The sequence below is a fragment of the Carya illinoinensis genome, chromosome 5, assembly GCF_018687715.1.
Source record: "Carya illinoinensis cultivar Pawnee chromosome 5, C.illinoinensisPawnee_v1, whole genome shotgun sequence".
NCBI classification, from domain to species: Eukaryota; Viridiplantae; Streptophyta; class Magnoliopsida; order Fagales; family Juglandaceae; genus Carya; species Carya illinoinensis.
The window spans coordinates 8,008,967-8,034,914 of NC_056756.1; the positions used below are offsets into that span (position 1 = coordinate 8,008,967).

Genomic DNA, 25,948 nt, shown 5'->3' on the forward strand with positions numbered 1-25,948 from the left:
AATATGTTTAGGGTGACATTACTTTCGTCTATTACTCTATGAAGGCGGCATTCCTTGCCAATGTCAATACAATAGTCATCTTCGTTACTTGGGTCTTTCCGTTTACATCGTGGACTACCGATCGACATCAGCACAAACCCTGCAGCCACAACGCAATCAGGAACACTGGCAACAGCGTGGAAAAGTTCTATGCCGATTTAGGTGCATTTCTCTGTCATACCCAACTCTCACATAAAGGCTATTGTCACCTTTCCACACGTTCGCCCTCTCAGATTGGATGCACTTCCCCTTTGCTTACTTGCACCCGTGTATCTCATAAAAGATTTACGATACCTTTTCCAAAAGGTCATGACCATGCATCCCACCCAGAAACAGAGGTAGCAGAGGGTGGAATAGTTACCTCATTAGAACCAGATACTACCTTCTTTCATGTCAGGTATCTAACTTTCAGGGATATTGGTGTAGTTTTTGGGGACTCAAAATTGATATTAATGTTCAATTTCAATATTCTCACGTATAGGCAGGTAACAGGTTGATAAATGGATAGTGGCCAAGTAATTATCATTATTTCCTATTTTTACAGAGTCGACTGAGTATTTGAGGTGCACAAAAGCAGAACATTTAAAACAGAAATTTTAACAAAATCTATTACATGTCGATGCACGCAGTTTATATGTCCCCGTATTAATTAGTGACACAAATCCACGGCTCAAACTCTTTTGCACAAAAGAAATCTAAAACACGATGCACACCACGACAAGAAACAAAGTTATAGACAGAATCTAGATGGTCATTTACATATATATATATATATATATATATCAAGAGTTTCTAACTAGTGCCATGATGGCCGGGCAATTTTTCCTTTATTTTCTCCATCATGCTTTTCTTCTCATGCTCCTGGTGTTCATGAGTACCAGGACTGCTGGATATAGTGGTGGTGGCTGTGCTAGTAACACTAGTGGTGTGTGAGTGCTCATCCTTGTGCTTTCCACCAGTCAACTTCTCCTTTATTTTCTCCTTTATTCCCTTCTTCCTCCTAACACGTTGTCCTTGATCATCATCGGACTGCAATATTGCACCAAACAGGCATGGATGTTGAAAAAATATCATGATTATTTAATAATTTATATATATTTCATTGCGACTTCTGAAAATGCAAAAAGTACAGAGATTCTCGTTTTAACAGCCAAAAGCTGAACTTCCATTACCTGCTATTAGTATCATTTCAATGTTTCATCTCAGGCTGATTTCAACAAAAGAGTTTTCTTTTAAATACTGAATTCGCATATACATACATTAATAAATGGAAATTTTTGTGATAAGGTAGCATTGCTATCTAAATTTTTTAATTATTTTTAAAAAATTAAGAGATCGAGTGTAATTTTAATATACTGATTGCATTTACTAATGCTTGATATAAGTCTACGATATTACAAGCTCTTCGAAAAAAAAAAAAATCTAACAAAGAAATAAATAAATTTTTCTGAATGGATATATTTTTTTAAAAAAAAAAATTGTACGTCCTAAATTTTGTAGGAGTCATTTTTTATTTAGAAAATAGCTCACCGAGCAGGAGCTGCTGGATCGAAAAATGGCCTCCTCATGCTGCTGCCCCTGCTGGCCATGCTCTCCTGCACCAGTCCCAGCGGTAGATTCAGCTTCAGTTGCAGGGTGCGTTTTGGCCTCGACAGTCGTGACAGCCACACCTTTAAGTTGCATGGGTTGCCCACGTTCATCGGTTAACTCGACCGGGTTTCCGTGTTCATCAGTGAGCTGAATCGGGTTGTCACACTCATCTCGTATTTCAGCCATTTTTTAAATAGTACGGAACCAAGGCTTTGAGCTGCTGCTTTTTAAATGCATGGTATATGAAAGACGGTGGAGAAGATCAAGTTTGTATTTTTTTTTTTTGCATGTAACAGGGATTTGACCAGTGTCATTAATGGTTGCAAAAGAGACGAAGAAACACTGCCACGCTAGCCACGAGAGAGGCACGTGTGACGTGTTCCTCTCTGGTGCGACAAATGTTTACGGCTCTGTCTTTTGCGAGGAGAAATATCTAGTAACGTTTGCATGACTGGATTATGCAACTCGGATAAGATCATTCACAAGAAAGCATAAGCTTCAAGAGGTTTTTACCATGAATGGACGCGTGTTATTTTTTGGAAACTTTTCGATGCAATCAGAGCGACAGAGTACTTTTTAACTTTTATTTCCAATTTTCACATGTGAGCTGACCTGATAGAGAAGTTATTGACACTGTCACTGCATTGAAATAAGGCATAGAGAAGATATTTATACGTTTCCTTTTAGATTGAAAGAATGCTTTCAAAACGGATGCCATTATAGGAGAGCTCGTCTAAAGGTGGTAAGAAAGAAAAGGAAAATGATAACCACATAACTGCTCACCTGTTTAAAACTTTCTTCAACTACTCTTACCTAAACTCAGAGCTCTACGTTTTATCATTAAACACAAGAATAAATTTATTATAAGGCTTCTATACCACAGATCATCCTAAGTTAGCCAGTAGGGTTTGATAAATCATCAAGAAGTCTGATATAAGTAGTGTAGTACATCGACAGGGAAACGTATCATATAAGTCTACTGCCTAGAAAATACCACACCATCTTCCATTAATGCACACGGGTAAGTGGGCATGATATTGTTTTTGGCAGATCCATAAAGAAGCTCATCTGGATCAATTCATTTATGTATCCATGCAAGAAACAAATTGATCTGTACAAAATAAGAATGAGGCCACCAGTCCAATGGTGCAGTTTCATTCTACTAATATTTTTCTTTTTATATTGAATTGTTCCTTCTATAGATTTCCTTTGCTCTTCTTTACAGCCTAACTCCACAAGCTAATGCTGTTGAAATTTCAGAGTGCATGCAGAAGCAGATGTTTCACAACAAAATCTTGATATGTCGGGCATCTTGCATTCTTCATAATTCCTTCTCCAACTGAGAATGTAGAGATCTAAAACTGGAATCTGCATGCATAAAAAATACTGAGCCCACCAAAAACCGCAAATTTTCAATTATGAGATTGTATATGTATATTTATGCATATATGTCTGTTTTCACGTACACCCGAGGTCAGGCATTTGAAGGGTTTGTACTTGATAATTCCAATTCCACGCAGAAACCCTAACTTTTTTCGAGACACACATTGGCATAAAGTACAAAAGATACAGGACCTACTAGTTATCCCCAAGCAAGACACGAGACAATTTTCAATGATGTGTATTGAGCAACATGAGATGGAGAGGCTCACCTACTAACGGCTTAAGATTTTGCTCACTCTTTGCTTGATTTCGCCCAGAAGAAACCCTTCTTTCTGGTAGAGTGATTCTCTGACATGGATTTAGAACCCTTTGAGCCAAAGGAAAAGTGCCGCCTTGAGAAAGGCTTCCCCAGGGTGCTTTTCATGCTGGAACTGAGAGCCATCACAGGTCCCTTCCCCTGGCGTCCACTATTTTTCAAGCGATCAAGCACAAAAGAATCACCATCAAGATCACTATCAACAACCCGATTCCTCAATCTCTTATTTCTAGCCCTCAAATCCATTTCAGCTTTCAGTGCTTTTTCAGACAGCTTCAGGGTCTGCTTCTCCCCAAAAGTACAGACGGGGCAAGATGGGTCATACTTGTTAATTTCAGGAGTAAAATTCTCCAAACATTCAGCATGATAAACATGCCCACAAGTTAGCACAGCAACTACAGAAAGCTCAATATTGGCAATGATCTTTTGGCTGCTCCATGAGGACTTCTCAGTCAAAAGCTTTAAGCAAACACCACATGTTTGCAGATCAACAGAGGGAGAAGTTGAAAGTCGGCTGTTGGATCTGGTTAACTTTTCGCGATTAAAGCCAAAGGACTCACTATCGAAAGACCACCTTTCTCTACGAGAAGTGGCCATGAGTCCATTGAAGGCATGCATAGACCAACCGTCTGAAGAGCCCCCACGGGAGCCCCTAGCTGATTCATTGCTCCACGAAGGGAGCACTCGCCTTTCTTCAGAAACTGAGTGGTTGTCGGGCCTTTCTTCAGAAACTGAGTAGCTGTCTGGTGACTTGAATCCAGGGATTTGGCTATCAGATACTTGCCTTGAAAGCTGGTGTCCTGGAGACCGTCGAGGCCACCTTGATGGGGTTGAACTGTTAGGAGGCAGCTGACCTTGGGACGACAAAGGGGACTCCAACAAGGACGAAGTAGAAGGCATTGAAAGCGATGGTATCATAGGAGATGGAAATGAAACAGTTGGAGATTCCTTCACCTGCATTATGATCCAGAAATGATGGGGGACAAGTCATATTAAGTGTACAAGGAGAATGAAAGGGAATCATAAAGCAGGCAAGAGGGGGCACTTCACTAGATAAGCTATACCTGCTCCAAACTAGCATCCATAGAAACATTCCTTGAAAAAGATTGATCTGATGACAGACACAAATAAAAAAAATCAGATACATCACATCATAATTATTGAAGGCCAATATCTGAAACCCAAAACCACTGTGTGTGTGTAGAGAGAGAGAGAGAGAGAGAGAGAGAGAAGGTGAGGAGGTATTGGAGAAGCAATCATTTTGCCAGGTAGCAGATATTATTATCCTAATTGCTTACTGCACAGTTTTAACAAACTGTTTTAATGAGGTACTAGGAAACAGCCTACATGGAAATCCAAAAGGAACTTCGATCTCTTATAACTCCGCAATGACCAACTGCTGACCAAAAGAAAAATGAAATCCAATACTTCCCTATAGAGCTAAAGAATTCAATACCATCTCTACATTTGATATGCTGTTAAATGTCTCTATAAAACGTGACATAGGATAAATTTGAAGAAAAAAGTAACCAAAAACCAACTATGTCATTCATCCCTGGTTATATTAAAGCCTAGAGCCAAAAACCTGTCTTCTCTGAGTTCATCTAAGAAAAATCGAGGGGGGAAATGAAAACACCAACCAATTAAAAAAGGTGATTCCAAATTTTTGTGCTCTCTGATTTTGAAGAACTACAGAGTAAAATATTTTAACAAATCTGTGGTTTTAGAGCCTTATTAACATGTGAGTCTACGACACAACAGAGATACAATTATACAACCCCTAGGGGTTGGCTCAAGTGGTAAAGGCCTTGGTCTTGATGGTATGCTCTCTCCAAGTAAGGTTCGAATCTTCTTGGGTGCAAACAATTCCTAGGTGCCATCAAACGGGGATTTTCCCCTTGAATTACCCAAGGTGAACTTGCAGAAAACTCCTTACCGAAGGCCTGTGCACCCCCTGGGATTAGTCAGGACGCTGTTGCCGAACACCCGGTGCCAATCAGATAAAATAAAATAAAAATAAAAATAAACCACAATTATGCAGTCCTTACTTGAAACTCCCTGCTAAAAATACAACCCATATAGACCATATGCTAAGGGTAAAAGACAGCAAAAGCTTATACTGAAGTTATACAGCAAAACCACCAAAATACAGCAAGGTAGATACATCAGTATCATCCATCGGATGGCAAGACCTTTTTCTGGGTGGGTTTGGAGAGAGGAGAATAAAACAAATCCCATTTAACTATTTGCTGAAAAATTCAAACAAATTGCCTTATCATCTCTCCTTGGTGCAAAATAAATCACTCAGCTGCCACTAGTCTTGACCATATCATCTAACATATTTATAAGCAAAGATTACTACATCATGGCATGGACGTAAATCTGGCAATAAAATATCCAAAGGCGCAACTCAAAGATTGAATATCACTCCAAATAAAGCAATTGCCTTCAAAACCGATCAAACCATCCTCTATGCATATCCCACAAAATATCAGTGCTACTGAGTCAAGTAACTTTTAGGGCTCTTTTTAGAGCATTAATACCCTGCAACATGAGGTAAATAAAAGTAATTATAGCCGGCATCATGAAGAAGAAACCTCGTCTCATGTAGTTCCAAATTTTCACAGGAGTACATTAGTTGGCTTTGATCTTCATCCTTTGTTTCCATATAATACGGGAGGGATTAACCCCTTAAATGTCATTTTTTCAGAGTATAACCACCCTATTCCTAGTCCTAACACACTCATTTATCTCTTTAGCTCTTTCACTGCAAACTATTTAGTCATTCCTCTTCCTCACAGCACTACAATTTGTAATGCAACAAGCACATTTGCCAAAATTGTCTAACTCTGCTCTCTTACATCATGATAGAATGAGCCTAGGCCAGTTTAATACTTGCAACTATTTTGGGAGGAACCTCTTTTTTTTTTGGTGTGTTGGGGGGGGGGGGGGGGGGGAGGAATGTGTAATATTCATTTTGCAAATGTTTCTACCATCGTAAGCGAGCCATGAAGCACTTAACCATTACTTTCCTGCTGTCCCAAGCTTTATTCATCACATATGGAACTATGTCTCTGGCAAGGTCATCCACAACCAAAGAAAAGGACATATTTAGTCAGGATAGCTCAAAAGGGGAGACAAAGGAAAAATAAAGAAAGAGAGAGAACTTTTATAAAACCTTCTCAACTTGTTGGCTCCAATCTTTCGAGACAGAAGGAAAAATGGGGGAGTTTTACACTCCTACTACAGCCTAAAAGCCTTCCGGCATCCAGTTTTCTGCCACAAAGCTACAATGCCCTAACCCCAAGGGGTTAGCCCAAGTGGTGAAGGCCTTGATCTTAGGGAATCACTCTCTTCAAGGTCTAAGGTTCAACCACCTCATGGGTGCAAACAATCCTTTGGGGCCACACCCCCTGGTAAAAAACCAGCGATTTTACCAATTCCATGTAGAAAAACTTCCAATGGTGCGGTGCATGGAATCGGGGTTTACTCTACAATGGTGGGTCCAAAGGGCCCTACCTTGGAGACCTTCCCGGACATCAAAAGGAGGGAAAAAAGGCCCGGGAGAAAGAAGAGGGGGGGGGGGGGTGTTTACAATGACCTCATAACATAAAAATTGAATGAAAGGTTGTTCTCTTTACTTCCACTGCAGTAACCCATAAATATGTTACTCCAAAAACAACAGTGTAATAAAATGCATAAGGAAATAAATTTTCATAAGGAACTGATAAGAAACCAATTGAATCTTTTAAAAAGCATATCTAACCAAACATTAAAAGACATTAAAATTTCTACTTGACCAAGGGATTTATTTAAATTATTTAATCATAAGCATTACTCTAAGCATTGCACAATGTAGGGAAAAAAACAATTGGTTTTCTTCCTCACATCTATAGCAAAGAACAGACAATTTTATTCACAGATATCTGAGAATTTCAATAGCACATCATAGGAAATACATTACAGCTAAGAGTAGCTAGTTTGAAGGTACCTGACGCAGGAGTTCTCACATGACCACCAGTTCCTTCAGAAGTCAAGGACTTCTGCCATGCATGTCTTCGAAAATTTTCCAATGGACTTCCATCCTCAGCATATGACGGCTCATATTTAATTTCCGATTGATCATTTCGGCTTAACCCATCTGAGGACCAACCCATAGAAGTCTCTTCACCAGCTACTCGCCCTCGGTTATCCCATCGAAAGCTCCATGACGGTGAATACCGAATGTTTCGATGCAAAATTTCACCACTTGATCCATTTGGTATAGTCTTATCTCTAGCAGCAACACAACAAGCAGACCCCATATTCAAAGACACCACAACTTTTAAGTTCAAGCAGCAATCCCGAGACTATCACTCACATACTCCAAAGTGAAAACTCAGCTAATGATTCGGATAGCATTAGTCTACAAGGAAATCCAAATCAAAATAAATAAATAACCCATGAACACAACGATTAATAATGCAATAAGAAGTATGTGAAATGAACAATTACAAAAGGGATAATCTTCCTCGATGATCTCTTTTATCCAGAGAAAAAACAAAAATACTGAAACTTGACAATTAAATTCAATTGCTATACAAAAGGGATAATCGCCCTCTACGATTCAGTTTGAGTGGGTCTTCTATGGTTTCAGAGCATCCCCCATTTCAACTTGAATCCAAAGCAAACAAAATAGCTTTCCTAAGTCAATAAAAACATCGACTTTTCAAAAGAAACTACTGTTCAATACTTATTGATTTGAGAAATTAGACGAGTTTTCTATTTTAAAAACACTCGCCGTCCACACCAACCACCGTGCACAACCAGTGAGAGAAAGAATAATCAGAAGCACCACAGAAACTAAAAGAAAAACAACGGAAACGGCAAAGATAAGCAACAGTATCTCTACAGGGATAGAAAGGGGCCCCGAAATCGAATCAACCTGCTACTAGTAAGGGAGCTTAGAGTGAGTCCAAATCAGAAACCCTAAATATAGAAATAGAATGAAAGAAAATAAAATCCAAAGTCTGCACAGGTCAGAGAGATCCAAAATTACTGCTTAAAAAACGGAATTCACAGTCGAAACGGGAAAGGTATTGAAAAAAAACATAGAAAGCAAATTTAAAATTAAAAATAAAAAGGAGAGACTGCTTTTTTTTTTTACCTAATATTCTGGAATTCGCTAATCGATATAAAAACTATATCTATCGTCATAGGAGAGAAGAAAGCTCAGTATAAGGACACGCAAAACCCGAACCTGAATTAATCGAAACGTACCTCTATTCTCAGAGCCCTAGTGCCACAGCTTAGAGAGACAAAGTTTTAGAGAGAGAGACAGGCGGACCGCTCTTCGTTCGTTGCTGTAGAAGAAAGGAAAGGTCAGGGGGAACAAAGGGGAGGAGTGAAGTCGTTTTAGACGGCTGTTTATAACGACGTTAGAATGTGGTGCGGGCCGCGATCTGTCGGGAGCCGTTAGTTTTGACGGCATTTTCTAACACAAACGGCAAATGTAAGGGAATGTATGCACGCACTTTCTTTTTTTTTTTTTAATTTCCGGAAAATATCTACTCCGGGAAAGAAAAACAAGAGTTGACTCGGAAAATTTCTCAATTTAGCTTGACTTTATTACAAAAATATATATATTTTTGAATAAAAATGATTAATAATTTTTATAAAATTGTATTTTATATTTTTAATCCTTTTTTTATATTTTCAAAAAATATCTGCACCAAGAAAAAGAGGAAAAAATCAATTTAATTTGAAAATTATAATTTTAGTTCGAATAAGATGGACGTGATGAAAATCTTGAAGGTTCTTGCAAATTTGTTTTACATGAATAAATTTATATTATTTATTATTATAATTGCAATTTTTTTTATTTATTTTCTTAATCCATGTTATGAAGTATACAGACAATGCTCGTCTTATGCTAATTGAAAATTACTTAATTGATGCGAGATGAGATAAAATAAAAATTAAAAATTAAAAAATATATATTATTAAAATATAATTTTTTAATCTTATAATTAAATAATTAAATGAAATGATTTGTGAAAGAAAACTTGTAAGCAACTGTATGTATGTATGATGTATGTATTGGTGACTTCTGCGGGAAGCAAAGTGCTCAGTACGCACTACATGCTTTTCACCTTACAGGAGAGTGTATGGAAGAAAAATAAAAAAAATTCAGAGAAAGATGCTCAAAAGCTGTTGCCGTCACTTAATTCCTTTCCTTTGATATTCTGCCAAAATTAAGATTCTGTTCACTCGCATTCTTATTTTTGGTTATTTTATTCCTAAAAGTATCTTCTTTTTGCTTTTGTGAATAATAAGCAGTGTATGTGTATGTGGCATTGGCTGCTTTGCTCAACTTGTTATGGGAGCCTTATCACTGATCCTCCTCTTATTCCTATTCACCCCTTTTCTCAACTTGTTATGGACTTATCCTCCACATATATATTCTAAATATTTAAAAGAAAAAATAAAAAAAATAAAACAATGAGCCATGTCACGCTTTTCTCTCGTTCTTCCTTTTCTTGGAGGGGAGGCTCAAACTTTTTTCTTTGAAATTAAATAATAATTAAGGAACTTTCAAGTTTCAAGTTCATACGCCTCTGATTTGCATGTGGAACAAACGTGAATCAAGCAATTTCTTGTCTATTGCTAATTTAATGCACAAATTGCTGATAACTTATGACGCTAATCATCTTAATTTTTTTAACTTGTGTAGTTAAAGAGGGCAATTTCTTTGGTTAGGTGTTGAGAGTTGGGAGGGTGGGAAGACAGACTGAGCTGAGTCCGTAAATGGAATGATGAAGTGCTTAAACAATGTGGGTGATGATGTATTTGAACTTAAAAAGATTGGAGTCAAAAAGGATGGCTGGTTTGTCGGATAAAAAGCCTTTCTATTCCCATTTTCCAACACCAGTCTGGGTGTCTGTCTTGTCAACAAGCTCTGTTCATGGAGACACATGGGCCTCGGGACTGGGTTGGAGCTCAAAGACGTACGAGTGGCGAAGACTTTTTTGTCCGTTTTCAGAGGTGGCAACTCCAGTTTTGATTTTGGGCTGTCACTGTCTGAGAAATGGCGTGTCAATCAAGCCGACGTTTAGTCGAATAAACATCCAAATCAGTAGAGATTAGGTGCATCAATGCCCTACCTACTAGTGCCAAACACCCAAGGAACATCCACCCTCGAATCTTTACACCATTGAAGCACGTACTCTATCATCGTTTAAAACTATTTTTTGATCTGAGAAAAATTATAATTCAGATGCTTCCCGTTAGATGGGAAACAATCATGCAATACCAAGAAAAATAAAAGGAAGAGTGGAGTTGATGTATCATCAAGGGAATGTCCGGAACCATAGATAATAGTCCTAAAATAATTGAAGGGAAAAGCAGATTCCAATCCTCGTAAGGAAAGCAAACATTTCTCAATCCCTTGGCGTGCTTTGCCCAAGCGAATTTCGAAGAAAGATGTAAAATTTCAACCAAACAAAGCACACGATTGCCATAAAAAGGGGGGGCCGAGAAGCTGAATATCATCAGTCCTTCCCAAAATCAGCACTGTAGTGAGCGCTTGATTCGAGTTTCTTTGCTTCGTTCAGCTTCCGGACAGCCTGAAACAACAATACCGTATAAGCTAAAAAAAAAAAACATCTCTGTTTTCATATATATATATATAGGTACAGAAAAACATCTTTCCAAAGCTTGAACCTTCGGGACCAATTATTCAAAACAGTGTGGAAAGAAGCAGACAAGATTGAGACATGTTTTGATTAACACCAATCCATAGGGATCACACAAGTGCACCGTGCAAATGCCCAGATGTCCCACCCAAAACAAAACAAACGGAGAGAAAGCAGCACTTCAGTTTGACTGTATTTGCCAGCACGGAAGCCAAATAAAATATAACTTCACCAAACTTCCAAATAAAATACAAAAAATAATACTAATTTTTTCAAATTTTAAAATAAAAGTTATATTCAAAACAATTTTTTAATTTTATAATACTCTAGTTTCTGGAATGAGGTCAGATTAGTTCTTCCAGATGTAATCCGTGGCACTGGTTGGCTAGTGAAGTAAGACATCTTTCCTTCTGGTTTTGATAATTGGTCTCAACTGGATTTGCTGGCAGATAATGTGGAGCAGTTTTCTCAACCTCAGTTACTGGTTAAAGAGGAAGGGGGGACTGATGGGTGGAATAGACATAAGATGGAAGAACTACTAGGGGAGAGTTTAATAAACCAAATAGTGACAAAGAAATTATGGATCAGAGAAGGGAATGACTGACTGTCCGACTGTCCAATATGGAAAGCTTCTAGCACAGGAATTTTCACAACTAGATCTGCATCGTCTTACACCCGAACATATGGAGAGAGTCACTTGGGCAAAGTGGGTTTGGCACAAAACCACTATCAAAAATTTCTATTTTTGTGGAAGAGGGGGTAGTCTGCCTTTTGACATTAAAATTCAAAAGTCGAATATTTCATTATCCTCCAAGTGTTACTGTTGTGAAAAAACAGATATAGACTCATTAGATCAAGTGTTTTGTTTTAAGTTCGTTTGCTTCTGAGATATGGGACTATTTTGCAAGTTTACTGGGCATCAAAATAGAAGGAAGGAGCTGGCAACAGATGACAGAAACCTGGTTTTGGAAGGCTGATGTTGTCTCCCAACTAGGTATTATTTTGGGTTTGCTACCATCTATTATCAGCTGGTGTCTTTGGCTTCGTAGGTCTACAGCTTGCATGGAAGATAAAAAAGAGTCGACAACCACAATATGTTTTAAGATTAAACTTCTGCTTTCTGAACAGATCAGGAAATTATCTCCTTGCAAGAAAGTTTGTAATTTTGATCTTGCCATTATGCATCAAGTCGACATTAACTTCTTAGGTATCAAAATACCAAAAGTTTTGGTTTTGCAATGGACCCCTCCAGCCTCTGGTTTTGTCAAGCTGAATGTTAATGGGTGTAGTTTGGGCAACCTAGGTGTTTGTGGTGGGGAGGAGTAATCTGAAGTTCAAGAGGGGATCAAGGGGATTTGATCGTAGCTTTTTCTGCCTGCTATGGATGGGGAACGAACACAATGGCTGAGGCACGTGCTCTACTAGATGGTCTTAAAGTTTGCATTAGGTGAATCCTAGGTGGAGTTGAGGTTGAGACATGCACAGATTCTTGTAAATTGGGGGAATGGATATAGCCTTAACCGGGATGTAAGAGAGTATTGTGAGAGAATATTATGCCTAAACACATTTTCAGAGAAGTAAACCAAGTTGCAGATATATTGGCTAAACAGGGTGCAAAAGGGCCTACAAGAGAGATCTCATCAGGCACAAGAGACATAGGAACTCTTAGAATAGAGAGAGCTGGATTGTCTGTGCTACGGCGTAAATGATGAGGTTGAATATAAACAGTCCACATACACTTTTTTTTTTTTTTAATTTTCTCTAGTTTTCTTTAATTTGGGCAGTTTTTGCAGGCTTGTGTTGGCTTATTATCATGGTATTCCTTCGCCATAAGTGAGGGTATATCAATAAACTCGGGGCATTGTCCTCTTTCTTAAAAAAAATGCATCAAAAAATAAAATATGAAAATCACTGAAGGATTCTTTGTTAAGAAAATAACTTAGCTAATATGATTTTATAAAAGCAACACCTTACCTTCATGAAATCTTCATGGATGACATAATCGCGTTCTGCCCGGATAGCAGACATCCCAGCCTCAGTGCAAACATTACGAAGATCAGCACCATTGAACCCCTGAAGCAAAAGCAGGAAATCAAACATTAGGGGGCAAAGGATCTGAAAAAAACTGTACCGGACAATATCACAAGCTTACCTCAGCAAGCTTTACAACTGCTTCATAGTCAATGTCACCATGTTTGGCAATTCCAGCAGCATGGATTTTGAGGATTTCCATTCTGGACTGTTCGTTAGGTAAAGGAATTTCAATTTTCCGGTCCAGTCGTCCGGGACGAAGAAGTGCAGGGTCCAGCACATCTGGTCTGTTTGTGGCCATGATCATTTTAACCTAGGCAATCCAGACCACACACAGTCACCTTTCCATAACAAACATAGCAATGCATTCAAAAACTTGTAGATTGTAGCAATGTAAAGTTGTGTCAACAAGTGTATATCGGTTATACACAAGAAAATCGACAATTGCAGAGAGTTCAACTGAAACAAAAGGTGTTCTGCAATCACCTTCCCAAGCTGGTCGAAACCATCTAGCTGATTAAGCAACTCCATGAGTGTCCTCTGAATTTCACGATCAGCACTTGTTCCCTCGCTGAAACGACGTCCACCAATGGCATCTATCTCATCCATAAATATGATGCATGGCTTTACCACAGAAATCAACAGTAAGAAGTAACTCTATTTGACATTTAAAGAAAACTAGATCATTTGCAAAAAATATTACATTTGATGTTCATTTTTTCTTAAAAAAAATGGCAACTGTTTCATGCAATATGAACACTTACTTGGTGATCACGTGCATAACCAAACATTTCCCGTATCAATCTTGCACTCTCACCTATGTATTTATCAATTATTGCACTTGATACTATCTATATCCGCAACAAAAGGTTAACATCAAGATTCAATGTAACGAACAAATTAAACAATTCTTTTTGTATTTTGGTAAGTAACATTAAATGGGAACACGATATCAATAAATCCAGACTAGGATATGCATCAGAAGCAAACACAAACCTTCAAGAAATTGGCATCAATGTTGCTTGCAATTGCTCTGGCTAATAATGTCTTTCCCGTACCAGGAGGTCCGTAGAGAAGAACACCCTGAAACATTTGATATTACTTCCCCATTGATTCTTTCTTACCAAGACCGCTAATTAACACAAGATTGGTTTAAATGCAATTACCTTGGGAGGTTTGATTCCCACCCTAATAAAGAGCTCAGGATTCATTAGAGGCAGTTCTATGGATTCCCTAAGTTCTCGAATCTGATCTGACAGCCCTCCCACTGCTGAGTAGCTAACATTGCCTGGGTCTTCATGAAGCATATTATATACAACGGGATCAACCTGTAGAACAACATTATATCATAATAGAAAAGACAAACATCTCAACAATTTGAAGATTCGATGACCTTAATCTGATCAATTAAATAATGATCAGCACAGCCATCTACTAAAATATCCAATTGAACACAATCTGGATACTTACTTCACGAGGAAGTGCTCGCATGATTGTCAAAGTAGTCATATCAAGCACCACTCGAGTTCCTGAAGTTAGTTTTTCCTTGTCGACCTTGCTACGACAGCCAACAACATACCTTGGTCCACTGCTTGCTTTTACTATCACTGAAACAGCAGAGATGATATTTCATTAGTTCCACAAAGGTCAAAAACCAACCAGCAGAACAAGGAAATGCATGAAACAGAGTACACAAACTCGCAATAACTGCACAAGCAGCTTATTAATAACATCAATAGTGACAACAAAAAGGCTGAAGAATGGAGAGGATTTTCTGGAATTTCTCTTGGGAAATGGCGTCGGGTGGAATAAGGAGATGAAAGAATAGAAAGGACTTTCCGGAATTTCTTGTGGGATGGTAATGGGGAGGAAAGAAAGTTTCACTTGGTGAGTTGGAATAAGGTTTTCTTCTGGTTTCTAGTGGAGGATTGGGAGTACAGAATTTAAAGCTTTCCAACAAAGCTCTACTTGGGAAATGGCTTTGGAGGTATATTAATGAGAGGAATGCATGATGGAGACATATTGTGGACATTAAATATGGGAGGATGTGGGGGAGTTCACGTACAAATGAAGTAAGACAGGTATATGGGGTGGGTTTGTGGAAGTCCATTCGGTTGGGATGGGGGGATTTTGTCAAAAACATTAAATTCAAAGTGGGGGATGGGACAGAGATTTATTTTTGGCATGATACTTGGTGTGGGGATTCAGCTCTTAAGTATGTTCATCCTAATCTTTGTAGGGTTGCTACAGAGAAAGGGGCTGCAGCGGCTGATTCTAATCATTTTCTAAAAATATGTTCCATTGGATTGTGGAATTCACCAAAGATGTGCAGGATTGGAAAGTAAGTGAAATATCTGATTTCTTTAGAAGATTATATGATATGAAGTTTGATCAGAACAAGGAGGATAGTCGATGTGGGTGCATGCAGTAAATTCCAGATTTTAAGTGAGTTCTCTTTACAAGGTGTTAACCAGTCATGGCGTTAAAGACCATCCCTAGAAATCTATTTGGAGAGCTAAGGTGCCTAGTAGGGTTGGCATTTTTCTGTTGGCTGGTGTCTGTAGGGAAAGTATTAACCACAGATAATTTGAGGAAGAGAGGTGTTATATGTGTAAGAAGGATGGTAAATCTGTTAACCATCCTTTTTTTCATTGTGAGGTGGCGACGATGTTTGTGGAATGAGATTTTTGCTAGGGTGGGCATTGCTTGGGGGATGCCTATGCATATGGTGGACTTCTTTGCTTGCTAGCAAGGTCTTGGGAGGAGAAGAAGCAGTGCAGCAGTGTGGAGGATGATCCCCTTGTGCTTGATTTGGTCCTTACCATTGAAGAGGAACGGGAGGTGCTTTGAAGATAGTGAACGTTCTATGGGGGAACTTAGGGAGTTTTTCTTTAGTACTTTTAAGTTTTTGGGGGAAGAATCTCATAGGGAATGGGAATAATTGTATTTTTTTTTTCTTTAATTGTGTTCTGTTTTAGCTTGTATTTAGGTGTACTAATTTGTATACATCCTGTGTACTTGAGCTATACATATTTACTTGGAATAAAATTCTCTTATTAAATTATCACAAAAAAGAAATGCTAAAGCATAAAACTTCAGATCAACTATTGAAAATGAGAAATAAAGTTTCTATTACAGCGTTCATTGTCAAGAGGCCTGAGAACTTCGCCTATGATCTGGCCAACACTTTGAAGGGACTTGAGATCGTCTTCAGTTTTACCGAATTCCTTTTTTGCAGCCCTCAAGTTCTCTCTCACTGCATAAAGCCAAATCTCAAAATTGTTACTTACACCAAGCGTAAGAACAAAATTACAGGACAACGCCAATGCTTCAGAAAATGTAAGCCATAGATACAAGACGATCAAATCTGGTACAGATCTGTCTCGAATACCAGGAAAAAAAATTATAGAAGACTTCAAAAGTGTGTGACACTCCAAGAATTCATTTTTATTTTTATAGGCAGTGCAATTTCTATTCATCAAAGCATATCAAATTTGCTGTAAACTTTTGGGTTAAGGCTGTGCCCAACACCTCATATCAGTTTCGTTCCAACAAGTTCAGATCTTTTGACTAAATTAACCCCAGCATGCACTTACCAAGGTGGCAATCAATGTTAAACAAACCACCATCCTTGCATAGACGAGCAAATAATTTCACACTTAATAGCCTATAAAACTAGCAAATATACAATACATAAAGTATGCGCTAACAATACTCGCATCGAAGCTCCCCATTCAAAACTGTGTCCCTTGTAGAACTCCACTAAATTGATTCCAGTTCAATCACCACAGTTCAAAAAAGGGGGAAAAAAGTTATCCCTATCTCAAATACTAAGTTAAAGCAACACACAGCCTAATTGGCAAAGCCATTCAAAATGTCTAGCGTGGCTCCAAGCAAAACTTGACATTTTTTTGGCTCCTCCATGACATACTAAGGCCAAAGCGAATTTCATAACTTAAAAGTAATATCTTATGCAAAAAATATAAAACACTCGCGCAACAAACAAACAAATAAAGTAAATCGAACTAAAAAACTAAAATAACAAATCAACCGGAAATGAAACATAATGAAACCCTAGAAATGGATCGGAATTTGGGAAAGTTTTCTTTCAAAAGAAAACAGACAAAAGCAATAAAAAAATCTTTTTATGGTTTTGATGCAAGGGATTGGTGAAGCGGACCTAAGCGGACTCTGGATTCGAGCTCCTTATGGGAGAGGAGTTTTTTACGGTGATCGGCGAGCGCTGTACGACGTCGCACGGTTTCCTCTGACTCGCTAGACATCTTGACTGTTCACTGGCAATCTGAATGTCAGCGATTCACAGTTTTCGTTGGAGCTCAGAAGGAATGAAACTGGAAGGAATTGGGTTTCGCCTTGCCGATAAAGAAAAGGAGAGTCTGTGGGAAAACTTCGCAAGTTAAATGAGGAAAAAAAAAAAAAAACTGGATAATTATGTTCTTTGTACCGTTTTACCCTCCAAACAAATATCTGGATTAGGGTGTAACCGATATCATCCGATTCGGTTTTAGATCAAATTTAAGATTGAATTGGTACGTAATGAGTCTGATGACTTTATAATTTTAAAATTTGATTACATATTAATTATTCTTTTAAATCGGTACGTCTGGTTTTATCGATTCCGATCAAATTTAGTCTGATTTTTTAATTTTAATAAAAGATAAATTTGTAAACAAAAAATACAATATATTTATGATATTTATATTAATATAATATACTTTATATATATTATATTAACATATATAAATATTAGTAATACTAATAAGTTATTAATACTTAATACTAACATATAAATTACCATTATGGAATATCACTTATATGATTACTGATTATATTACTATAGTATTAATATAACTACTAATGCTATTAAATTACTAATACTTAATACTAACATATTATGATAGTTAACTATACTAACATCATCCTCACTATATATTATATTATTATAGTGATATCACTTACTATAGTATAGCATTAATATAACTACTAAAACTATAATATATAGACTTAAAGTGGATTAGCATATCACTACTCCTATTATGTATTTATCAATGACTTAAAAGAATATGTTGAAAATTTATTATACCATAAAATGTAATTAATATACAAATTACAAATATTCATATTTAAGGTTAAGATCTTATGTTATAAATTATAATATAAAATTATTTCATATATGATATATAATTATAAATATTATATATCAAAATTTCATATATAATTATATATAAAAATTGTATATACATAAAATATTTTATATGATTTTAAAATTATATAAAATTCATTTTTATATATTAATTTTTTCATAACCGGTCCGATCTGATCCTGAAAAGTGAAAAATCGAAATGGGATATATTCCAGCCGACTTACACAACATAAGAATCAATTCCAGATTCGGACCGATTATATTCACCGGTTTGTCGGTCTAAAATTGCACCCCTAATCTGGATCTAAAATTGCACTCCTAATCTAGATCTATAATTTTCTAGCATTATTAATTATAGAATAAAGATTTTTATAAATTTTAAATATATAATTTTTGTGTATTGGTTTTATTAAAAAAAAAAAAGACTTCTATCATAAAAAAAATATTTAAAAAAACTAAATTTTTAATAATACTTACTTTTTTATAATTTCGTACACTTTAAATTTAAAATTACTCAAAAAAAAAATTAGATGCAGTTCCGTGTATTAAAGCATTCGCAATGGTTTAACGACTATAATTATTGTCAAGTTTAAAATTTGATTAAAAGATTAAATTTTGATTAAAGTCAAAACTATTAAAGATATTAATCAATGTTGGACTATTTATCATAAAATTAAAATAATAATATAATATTATATATTTTAATAAAAAAAAAAATTTGGGTTATTGCATAATCATAGCTGCTAGTGTCTTACCAATAACAAAATAAAGAAATTCTTCTGTCTTATCCCCTCCCTCCACCAGTTCCTTTTGATGTGAAGAATAATATTTCTACAGTCTAAATAAATAGATAAATAAAAATAAAATATTATAAATGTGAAGTGAAAATACTGTTGGTTACGTGGAGATAATTTGGTTATATTTTGATCTCACATATGATATTTGATAATTTTTTTTTTTTTTTTTTTTTTAACGAGGGTTGATAATTGTTTTTCATCATTTTACCAAGAGTACTTACGTGGAGAATTGATGAAAACTCATAAACTGATTTCAAAGAACGACTAAAAACTAAACACATCTTTACGTGTATATTAGAGTGATTTATTTATTCTTTATTTATTTATTTTTTATTTTAATCAAATGGAACTGATTCGAGTTTCTTAAAACTAGGGAGGTGATGATAAAAAATTGCAAGCCCAAAAAACTTTAAACAAAACTATTAAAAAAATATAGATATATTTTATTTATAAATGAATCTAGAAAGACATTACGTAATAAGAACACTCTCACCGGATTATCTATATGTAAAAAAATTATATTTTTTAGCTATTAAGGATGAAAATGGGCTCACTATGGATTATACAAACTCAAATAATTTGATTTTGACTTATAATATTTGTAAACCAAAATCTAAATTTGATGGTTACTATTGAATGAGCAAATATATATTTTATTTTTTTAATAACACTCTCTCCCTTCTCTTCATCTACATGCACAAACATCTAAATAATTTAATTAGAATATGATTATTAATTAATATATAATAGGTGGAATAGTAAAATATAATAAAATAAAATAAATTAATAATTAAAAAAATTAAATATTCTTGTAATTATTAATTACTCATCACTATATAATGAATAAATGGATAATTCAATGTGTAAATTTGATGTGAATAATTAAAGTCAAATTCATCTCATATTATTTTATTGTTAAATAATGAAAAAAGTTTTTCTGATGTAAAAATTTATATGAATAGAATAATCAAAATCCTAAGTCATCTTACATTCATCAAAAGTGTCATTTACATATACATAATCCATCAACAATGCTCTAAGTCATATTAATTTAGGTCTGTTCATCCGAGCCGACTTTTACACGACCTAGCCCGAAACCTAGATAACCGGGTTCCTGTCGCGGTTTTCATCTTGGGTCAAATATGGGCCGGTTCCAGCATTCTAATAACCAGTTTTATCCGGTCTGGACCCAGGTATGAAACTCAAGTTCCGTATTAACACCCGGTACGGCCCCAGGTTGGTATAAATTGAACAAGGCCAAGACGTAACCCTAAAACGATTGCCTAGCCGCTTCATCTCTCTCACATCCATGAACCATCTCTCTCTCTCTCTCTCTCTCTCTCTCTCTCTCTCTCTCTCTCTCTCTCTCTCTCTCTCTCACACACACACACAGAGACAATCGAAACCCTAGTCACCGTTGTCTCTCTTTTGTGACCACAATGTCTCGTCATCGACCTTTCAGCTAAGTTTGTGTATACTTTTTCTTTTTCCAGCTCTGCAAGAGGGTGTTAGAAAAGTTGATGTATATCATCTTCATCCTCATGCCGTCGACTTCATCCTTGGATATGTTTTATTTTCTATTTATTTTTTTCTCTATTTGTTGATTTTGAATTTGTTTTAATTAGTGTATTGCGGTAAAATATTTGAGGAGTATTTTAGTCTTGTGGATCTGGGGACTACTTCTTTTTGTTTATGGGTTAGATTTGTCGTCTTCATTCATGGGTAAGTTTTCTTCTCTCTGTTTCTTTTATTCTCTATTTTTTTAAATATTTATTCTCTACATGTTGATTTTGTTTGTTCTTTGTTTGTTTGAAATATCTTGTATTATCGAGGAGTAAGTGGTGCTTTATGGTAAGATATTGTCAAGAGTAATGCTATATACCTTACTCCATCTTATTTTTATCATATTAAGTAAGATACGGCTCATTTATCACAATTGGATAAAAAGAAACATGCAATAAATGATCATTCAGTACTGATAAATGTGCCACATCATATTTAATGTGATGAAACTGAAATGATAGTATGATGTATATAATTTTCCTTTTTTCAAACATGGTTTGTGTTTGTTTTTTTTCTTTTAAAAAAAAAGTATTTGAGGGTTTAGGTTGGTAGCATTTTTCTTTTCAAAAGTTTTGGATTTGGCATCTTTATTCTATTATACAGTGTTGATAAATTATTATTTTAAAGATAGAAATAGATATTGTAAGTGGTTAATTATGTTTGCCTCTTGGAGATTGCTAGTACCATGAGAGAAGATTATATTGTAACACATTTGATTTGGGTTGTCCTTTGAATTGACCGCTTCAGCTTCCAAGAAGCTCAATATTGAGAACGTAGAGAATCCCAATTATTTAAACTTGATCTTTTTTCCAACAGATGCGTTGAACCAGGTCATATTCAATTTAATTTGGAATGGGATTATGGGAGTACTAATCATATTAATGTTATATGAGTTTCTGGTTTTTGTGTTATTTTAGCTATTGCAGTGGTTATGTTCTTACTCTTTGTTATCTTTGCAGTACGTGCTCTTGCTTTTGCTCTTACTCTTGCTTTTATTTAGATCGAAAGGAGGGTATATTTTTTTACCTTTCTTTTTATTCAAATATTCTCTCATACTTGGATTTGCTCATATAAGTTTGAAAATTAATAGAGATCATTCTGGCCTCTCTCCATTGCTTGCTACTCCATTGCTTCCTTAGCAATGGAATAGGGAAATGTGGGACATGTTTGGTTTGACTAGTTGGATTAGAATTCATGTTTCAGATTTATATCAACTTTAAGTATTTTTCTTTGCCTTTTTGTAGATTAACATCTGCAATAGCAATCATTAACAGCAAACCTATTGAAGATGATAACTTTTTTTATGTCTAGTTGATGGGTCCATTATGATAACATGTAGATTAAACATTATTAATAAAAAAGATTAAACTGTTATAAACTATCTTGAATTGTATGACCACATTTATCTAGTCATCAAATGCATAGTGCATAGTGCTAGCATAGTACTAGCATAGTGAGTTGGTCGACATATGCATAGTGCATAGTGCTAGTATAGTACTAGCATAGTGAGTTGGCCGACATATGCATAGTGCATAGTGCTAGCATAGTACTAGTATAGTGAGTTGGCATAGTCCCCTTTGTAGGCCTATATATATCGTTGAATTTTTTAAGAAATTCATAAGTTTCATAACCTTTCTGAGCTCTATCTCTTTCTCTCTCCTTTTAAAAGTTTTATAATACGTTATGGCTCTCTCTTTTCTATGATTTCATAACACGTTATCAGCACGAAAGTTCTGACGATTTTAAAGCTAGTAGTCCTCTACTTCAAGTAAGTTTTTCAATATATTTTTATATTCCTGATTTATATATGTAAAAAATGTCAAATCTTACAAAATTGGAATTCGTTGCTCTTGACATTTCTGGAAAAAATTATTTATCTTGGATCATTGATGCTGAGATCCATCTGAATGCAATGAACCTGAGAGATACAATTAAAGAAGGAAATCAAAGGTCCCTGCAGGACTGTGCTAAGGCAATGATTTTCCTTCGGCACCATCTTCATGAAGAATTAAAAACTGAGTATTTAACGGTGAAAGATCCACTTATTTTGTGGAATGATTTAAGGGAGAGATATGAACACCAGAAAACTGTAATCCTCCCAAAAGCTCGTCATGATTGGATGCACCTGAGGTTGCAAGACTTCAAGAGTGTTAGTGAGTATAACTCTGCACTCTTTAAAATTAGCTCGCTATTGAAATTATGTGGTGAAAAAGTCACTGATGATGACTTATTAGAGAAGACATATACTACTTTTCATGCCTCGAATGTGCTCCTGCAGCAGCAGTATCGAGAGTGAAAGTTCAAAAAATATTCTAAACTTATATCTTGTCTTCTATTAGCTGAGCAAAATAATGAGTTTTTGTTAAGAAATCACCAGTCACATCTTACTGGTTCTATATCATTCCCTGAAGTGAATGGTACTAGATTTACATCATTCTCAGAAGCGAATTGTGCATCTTTTCAAAGAAAACGAGGGCGTGGACGTGGTAGGAAAAACTATGGAAGTGGAGGTCCTAGAAGTGACCACACTAAAAGGAATAATAATAGATATACACCGTACCACCAGAAGTGGTTCAACTCAGAGAAGGGCAAACGTCCTCAAAATAAATTTTTAAAGAAATATGAAGATGGATGCCATAGATGTGGTATGACTAGACATTGGGCTCGTATCTGTCGTACAGATAAGCACTTGGTTGACTTATACCAATCTTCTATAGAAGAAAAAATAAAGAAATTTGAAACAAATTTTGCTGAACCATCATATTCTTTAGATTCTATAGATGGAGAAGATATTACAAGCCTTGATGTTTTTGATTTCTTTGAGGTATGAAACTCAAGTTCCATATTAACACCCGGTACCGCCTCAGGTTGGTATAAATTGAACAAGGCCAAGACGTAACCCTAAAACGATTGCCTAGCCGCTTCATCTCTCTCACATCCATGAACCATCTCTCTCTCTCTCTCTCTCTCTCTCTCTCTCTCTCTCTCTCTCTCACACACACACACACACACACAGAGAAAGCCGAAACCCTAGTCACCGTTGTCTCTCTTTTGTGACCACGATGTCTCGTCATCGACCTTTCAGCTAAGTTTGTGTATACTTTTTCTTTTTCCAGCTCTGCAAGAGGGTGTTAGAAAAGTTGATGTATATTCATCTTCATCCTCATGCCGTCGACTTCATCCTTGGATATGTTTTATTTTTTATTTATTTTTTTCTCTATTTGTTGATTTTGGATTTGTTTTAATTAGTGTATTGCGGTAAAATATTTGAGGAGTATTTTAGTATTGTGGATATGGGGACTACTTCTTTTTGTTTGTGGGTTAGATTTGTCGTCTTCATTGATGGGTAAGTTTTCTTCTCTCTGATTCTTTTATTCTCTATTTTTTTAAATATTTATTCTCTACATGTTGATTTTGTTTGTTCTTTGTTTGTTTGAAATATCTTGTATTATCGAGGAGTAAGTGGTGCTTTATGGTAAGATATTGTCAAGAGTAATGCTATATACCCTACTCGCATCTTATTTTTATCATATTAAATAAGATGTGGCTCATTTATCACAATTGGATAAAAAGAAACATGCAATAAATAATCATTCAGTACTGATAAATGTGTCACATCATATTTAATGGGATGAAAGTAGAATGGTAGTATGATGTATATAATTTTACTTTTTTTAAACATGGCTTGTGTGTGTTTTTTTTCTTTTAAAAAAAAAGTATTTGAGGGTTTAGGTTGGTAGCATTTTTCTTTTCAAAAGTTTTGGATTTGACATCTTTATTCTATTATACAGTGTTGATAAATTATTATTTTAATGATAGAAATAGATATTGTAAGTGGTTAATTATGTTTGCCTCTTGGACATTGCTAGTACCATGAGAGAAGATTATATTGTAACACATTTGATTTGGGTTGTCCTTTGAATTGACCGCTTCAGCTTCCAAGAAGCTCACCATTGAGAACGTAGAGAATCCCAATTATTTAAACTTGATCTTTTTTCCAACAGATGCGTTGAACCAGGTCATATTCAATTTAATTTGGAATGGGATTATGGGAGTACTAATCATATTAATGTTATATGAGTTTCTGGTTTTTGTGTTATTTTAGCTATTGCAGTGGTGATGTTCTTACTCTGTTATCTTTGCAGTACGTGCTCTTGCTTTTGCTCTTACTCTTGCTTTTATTTAGATCGAAATGAGGGTATATTTTTTTACCTTTCTTTTTATTCAAATATTCTCTCATACTTGGATTTGCTCATATAAGTTTGAAAAATAATAGTGATGATTCTGGCCTCTCTCCATTGCTTGCTACTCCATTGCTTCCTTAGCAATGGAATAGGGAAATGTGGGACATGTCTGGTTTGACTAGTTGGATTAGAACTCATGTTTCCGATTTATATCAACTTTTTAAGTATTTTTCTTTGCCTTTTTGTAGATTATCATCTACACCAGCAATGATTAACAGCAACCTTATTGAAGATTATAACTTTTTTTTTATGTCTAGTTGATGGGTTCATTTTGATAACATGTAGATTAAACATTATTAATAAAAAAAGATTAAACATGTTATTACTCTTGTATAATGTTCATTACGTTATTTTGGGTCTGTTGTAAACCATGTTACTTTATGATCAAAAGACAAACCCAAATAGAAATAGGGTTACTGTGGTGGCTCTGTTCTCTATAGTGGCTCATCTACAAGAGTGTTTGTCAAGGTTCAAGTTCAAATTTGAAGCAATTTTTTAAGGTATTTTTTCTTTTATTACTTTGTTGATTTGGATATGTTTTATTGAGACGGATATTGAGGGGTCCAAGAAGCTATTGGATAGACTTGGTCGTAGTAAGATTTTGGGTGTTTTCTCCAGACCTTTGCATGTATAGATATTTGATCTATGTCCTTTGGTTGAATTGCAGGCTTGATGACACTCCATGGGATCGAGGTAAAGTAAAGCTAAGAACTGTACTGAATGACTCATCAGCTAGTCAACGCCCTTATATAGCCCTTTTCTTTAGATTCCAATTAGGCTTTTAATACTTAATGTATTAGTGGCAATGTTTCTGCCATTAATGCAGAGAGAAGAACCCTCTTGACTTCAATAAGCTGGAAAACTATATGCATCAATTCAAGGGGAGTAGCACCAGTAGATATAATTGGACCAATAATGGCTGAGGAGGAATGCATTGATTGCATAAAACAGACATATTATGTATTGGTGGCTCTATATAATCTATTTTTTATATGTAATTTCATATATTATAATTTGTGTTTTGTAATGTAATATGGTTCCAGATCAAATGGATCTTGAGAATCCATCCAATGTGGTGGATAATTTTGAGAAGGAGATGTCTGTTGAGAAGAAGAGGCCTAATTAATTAGTGATAAAACTGTTGTTTG

The 25,948-nt window shown here is 35.6% G+C and overlaps 3 protein-coding genes across 4 annotated transcripts; all 3 read right to left on the reverse strand.

The window, feature by feature from the left end:
* Positions 1–532: 532 nt before the first annotated feature.
* Positions 533–1,840, reverse strand: LOC122309675 (embryogenic cell protein 40-like). Its single transcript, XM_043123240.1, has 2 exons — positions 1,570–1,840; positions 533–1,068 (listed from the first exon to the last, which is right to left on the reverse strand). Exons 1-2 carry the CDS (start codon positions 1,813–1,815, stop codon positions 832–834), a joined length of 483 nt encoding a protein of 160 aa, XP_042979174.1. The 5' UTR covers positions 1,816–1,840; the 3' UTR covers positions 533–831.
* Positions 1,841–2,536: 696 nt separating this feature from the next.
* Positions 2,537–8,741, reverse strand: LOC122309674. The gene is made up of 5 exons (XM_043123239.1): positions 8,588–8,741; positions 7,320–7,733; positions 4,393–4,439; positions 3,282–4,282; positions 2,537–2,997 (listed from the first exon to the last, which is right to left on the reverse strand). Exons 2-4 carry the CDS (start codon positions 7,630–7,632, stop codon positions 3,305–3,307), a joined length of 1,338 nt encoding a protein of 445 aa, XP_042979173.1. The 5' UTR covers positions 7,633–7,733; positions 8,588–8,741; the 3' UTR covers positions 2,537–2,997; positions 3,282–3,304.
* A 1,794-nt stretch (positions 8,742–10,535) lies between these two features.
* Positions 10,536–17,449, reverse strand: LOC122311172 (26S proteasome regulatory subunit S10B homolog B-like). 2 transcript variants are annotated; one of them, XM_043125608.1, is made up of 10 exons: positions 17,213–17,448; positions 16,169–16,288; positions 14,503–14,639; positions 14,199–14,360; positions 14,029–14,115; positions 13,797–13,883; positions 13,519–13,656; positions 13,154–13,345; positions 12,976–13,074; positions 10,536–10,932 (listed from the first exon to the last, which is right to left on the reverse strand). In XM_043125608.1, exons 1-10 carry the CDS (start codon positions 17,313–17,315, stop codon positions 10,858–10,860), a joined length of 1,200 nt encoding a protein of 399 aa, XP_042981542.1. In that variant the 5' UTR covers positions 17,316–17,448; the 3' UTR covers positions 10,536–10,857. The 2 variants fall into 2 exon arrangements, with proteins under 2 accessions (XP_042981542.1, XP_042981543.1); XM_043125609.1 differs by lacking the exon at positions 13,797–13,883 and having other exon boundaries at positions 17,213–17,449.
* Positions 17,450–25,948: the final 8,499 nt, after the last annotated feature.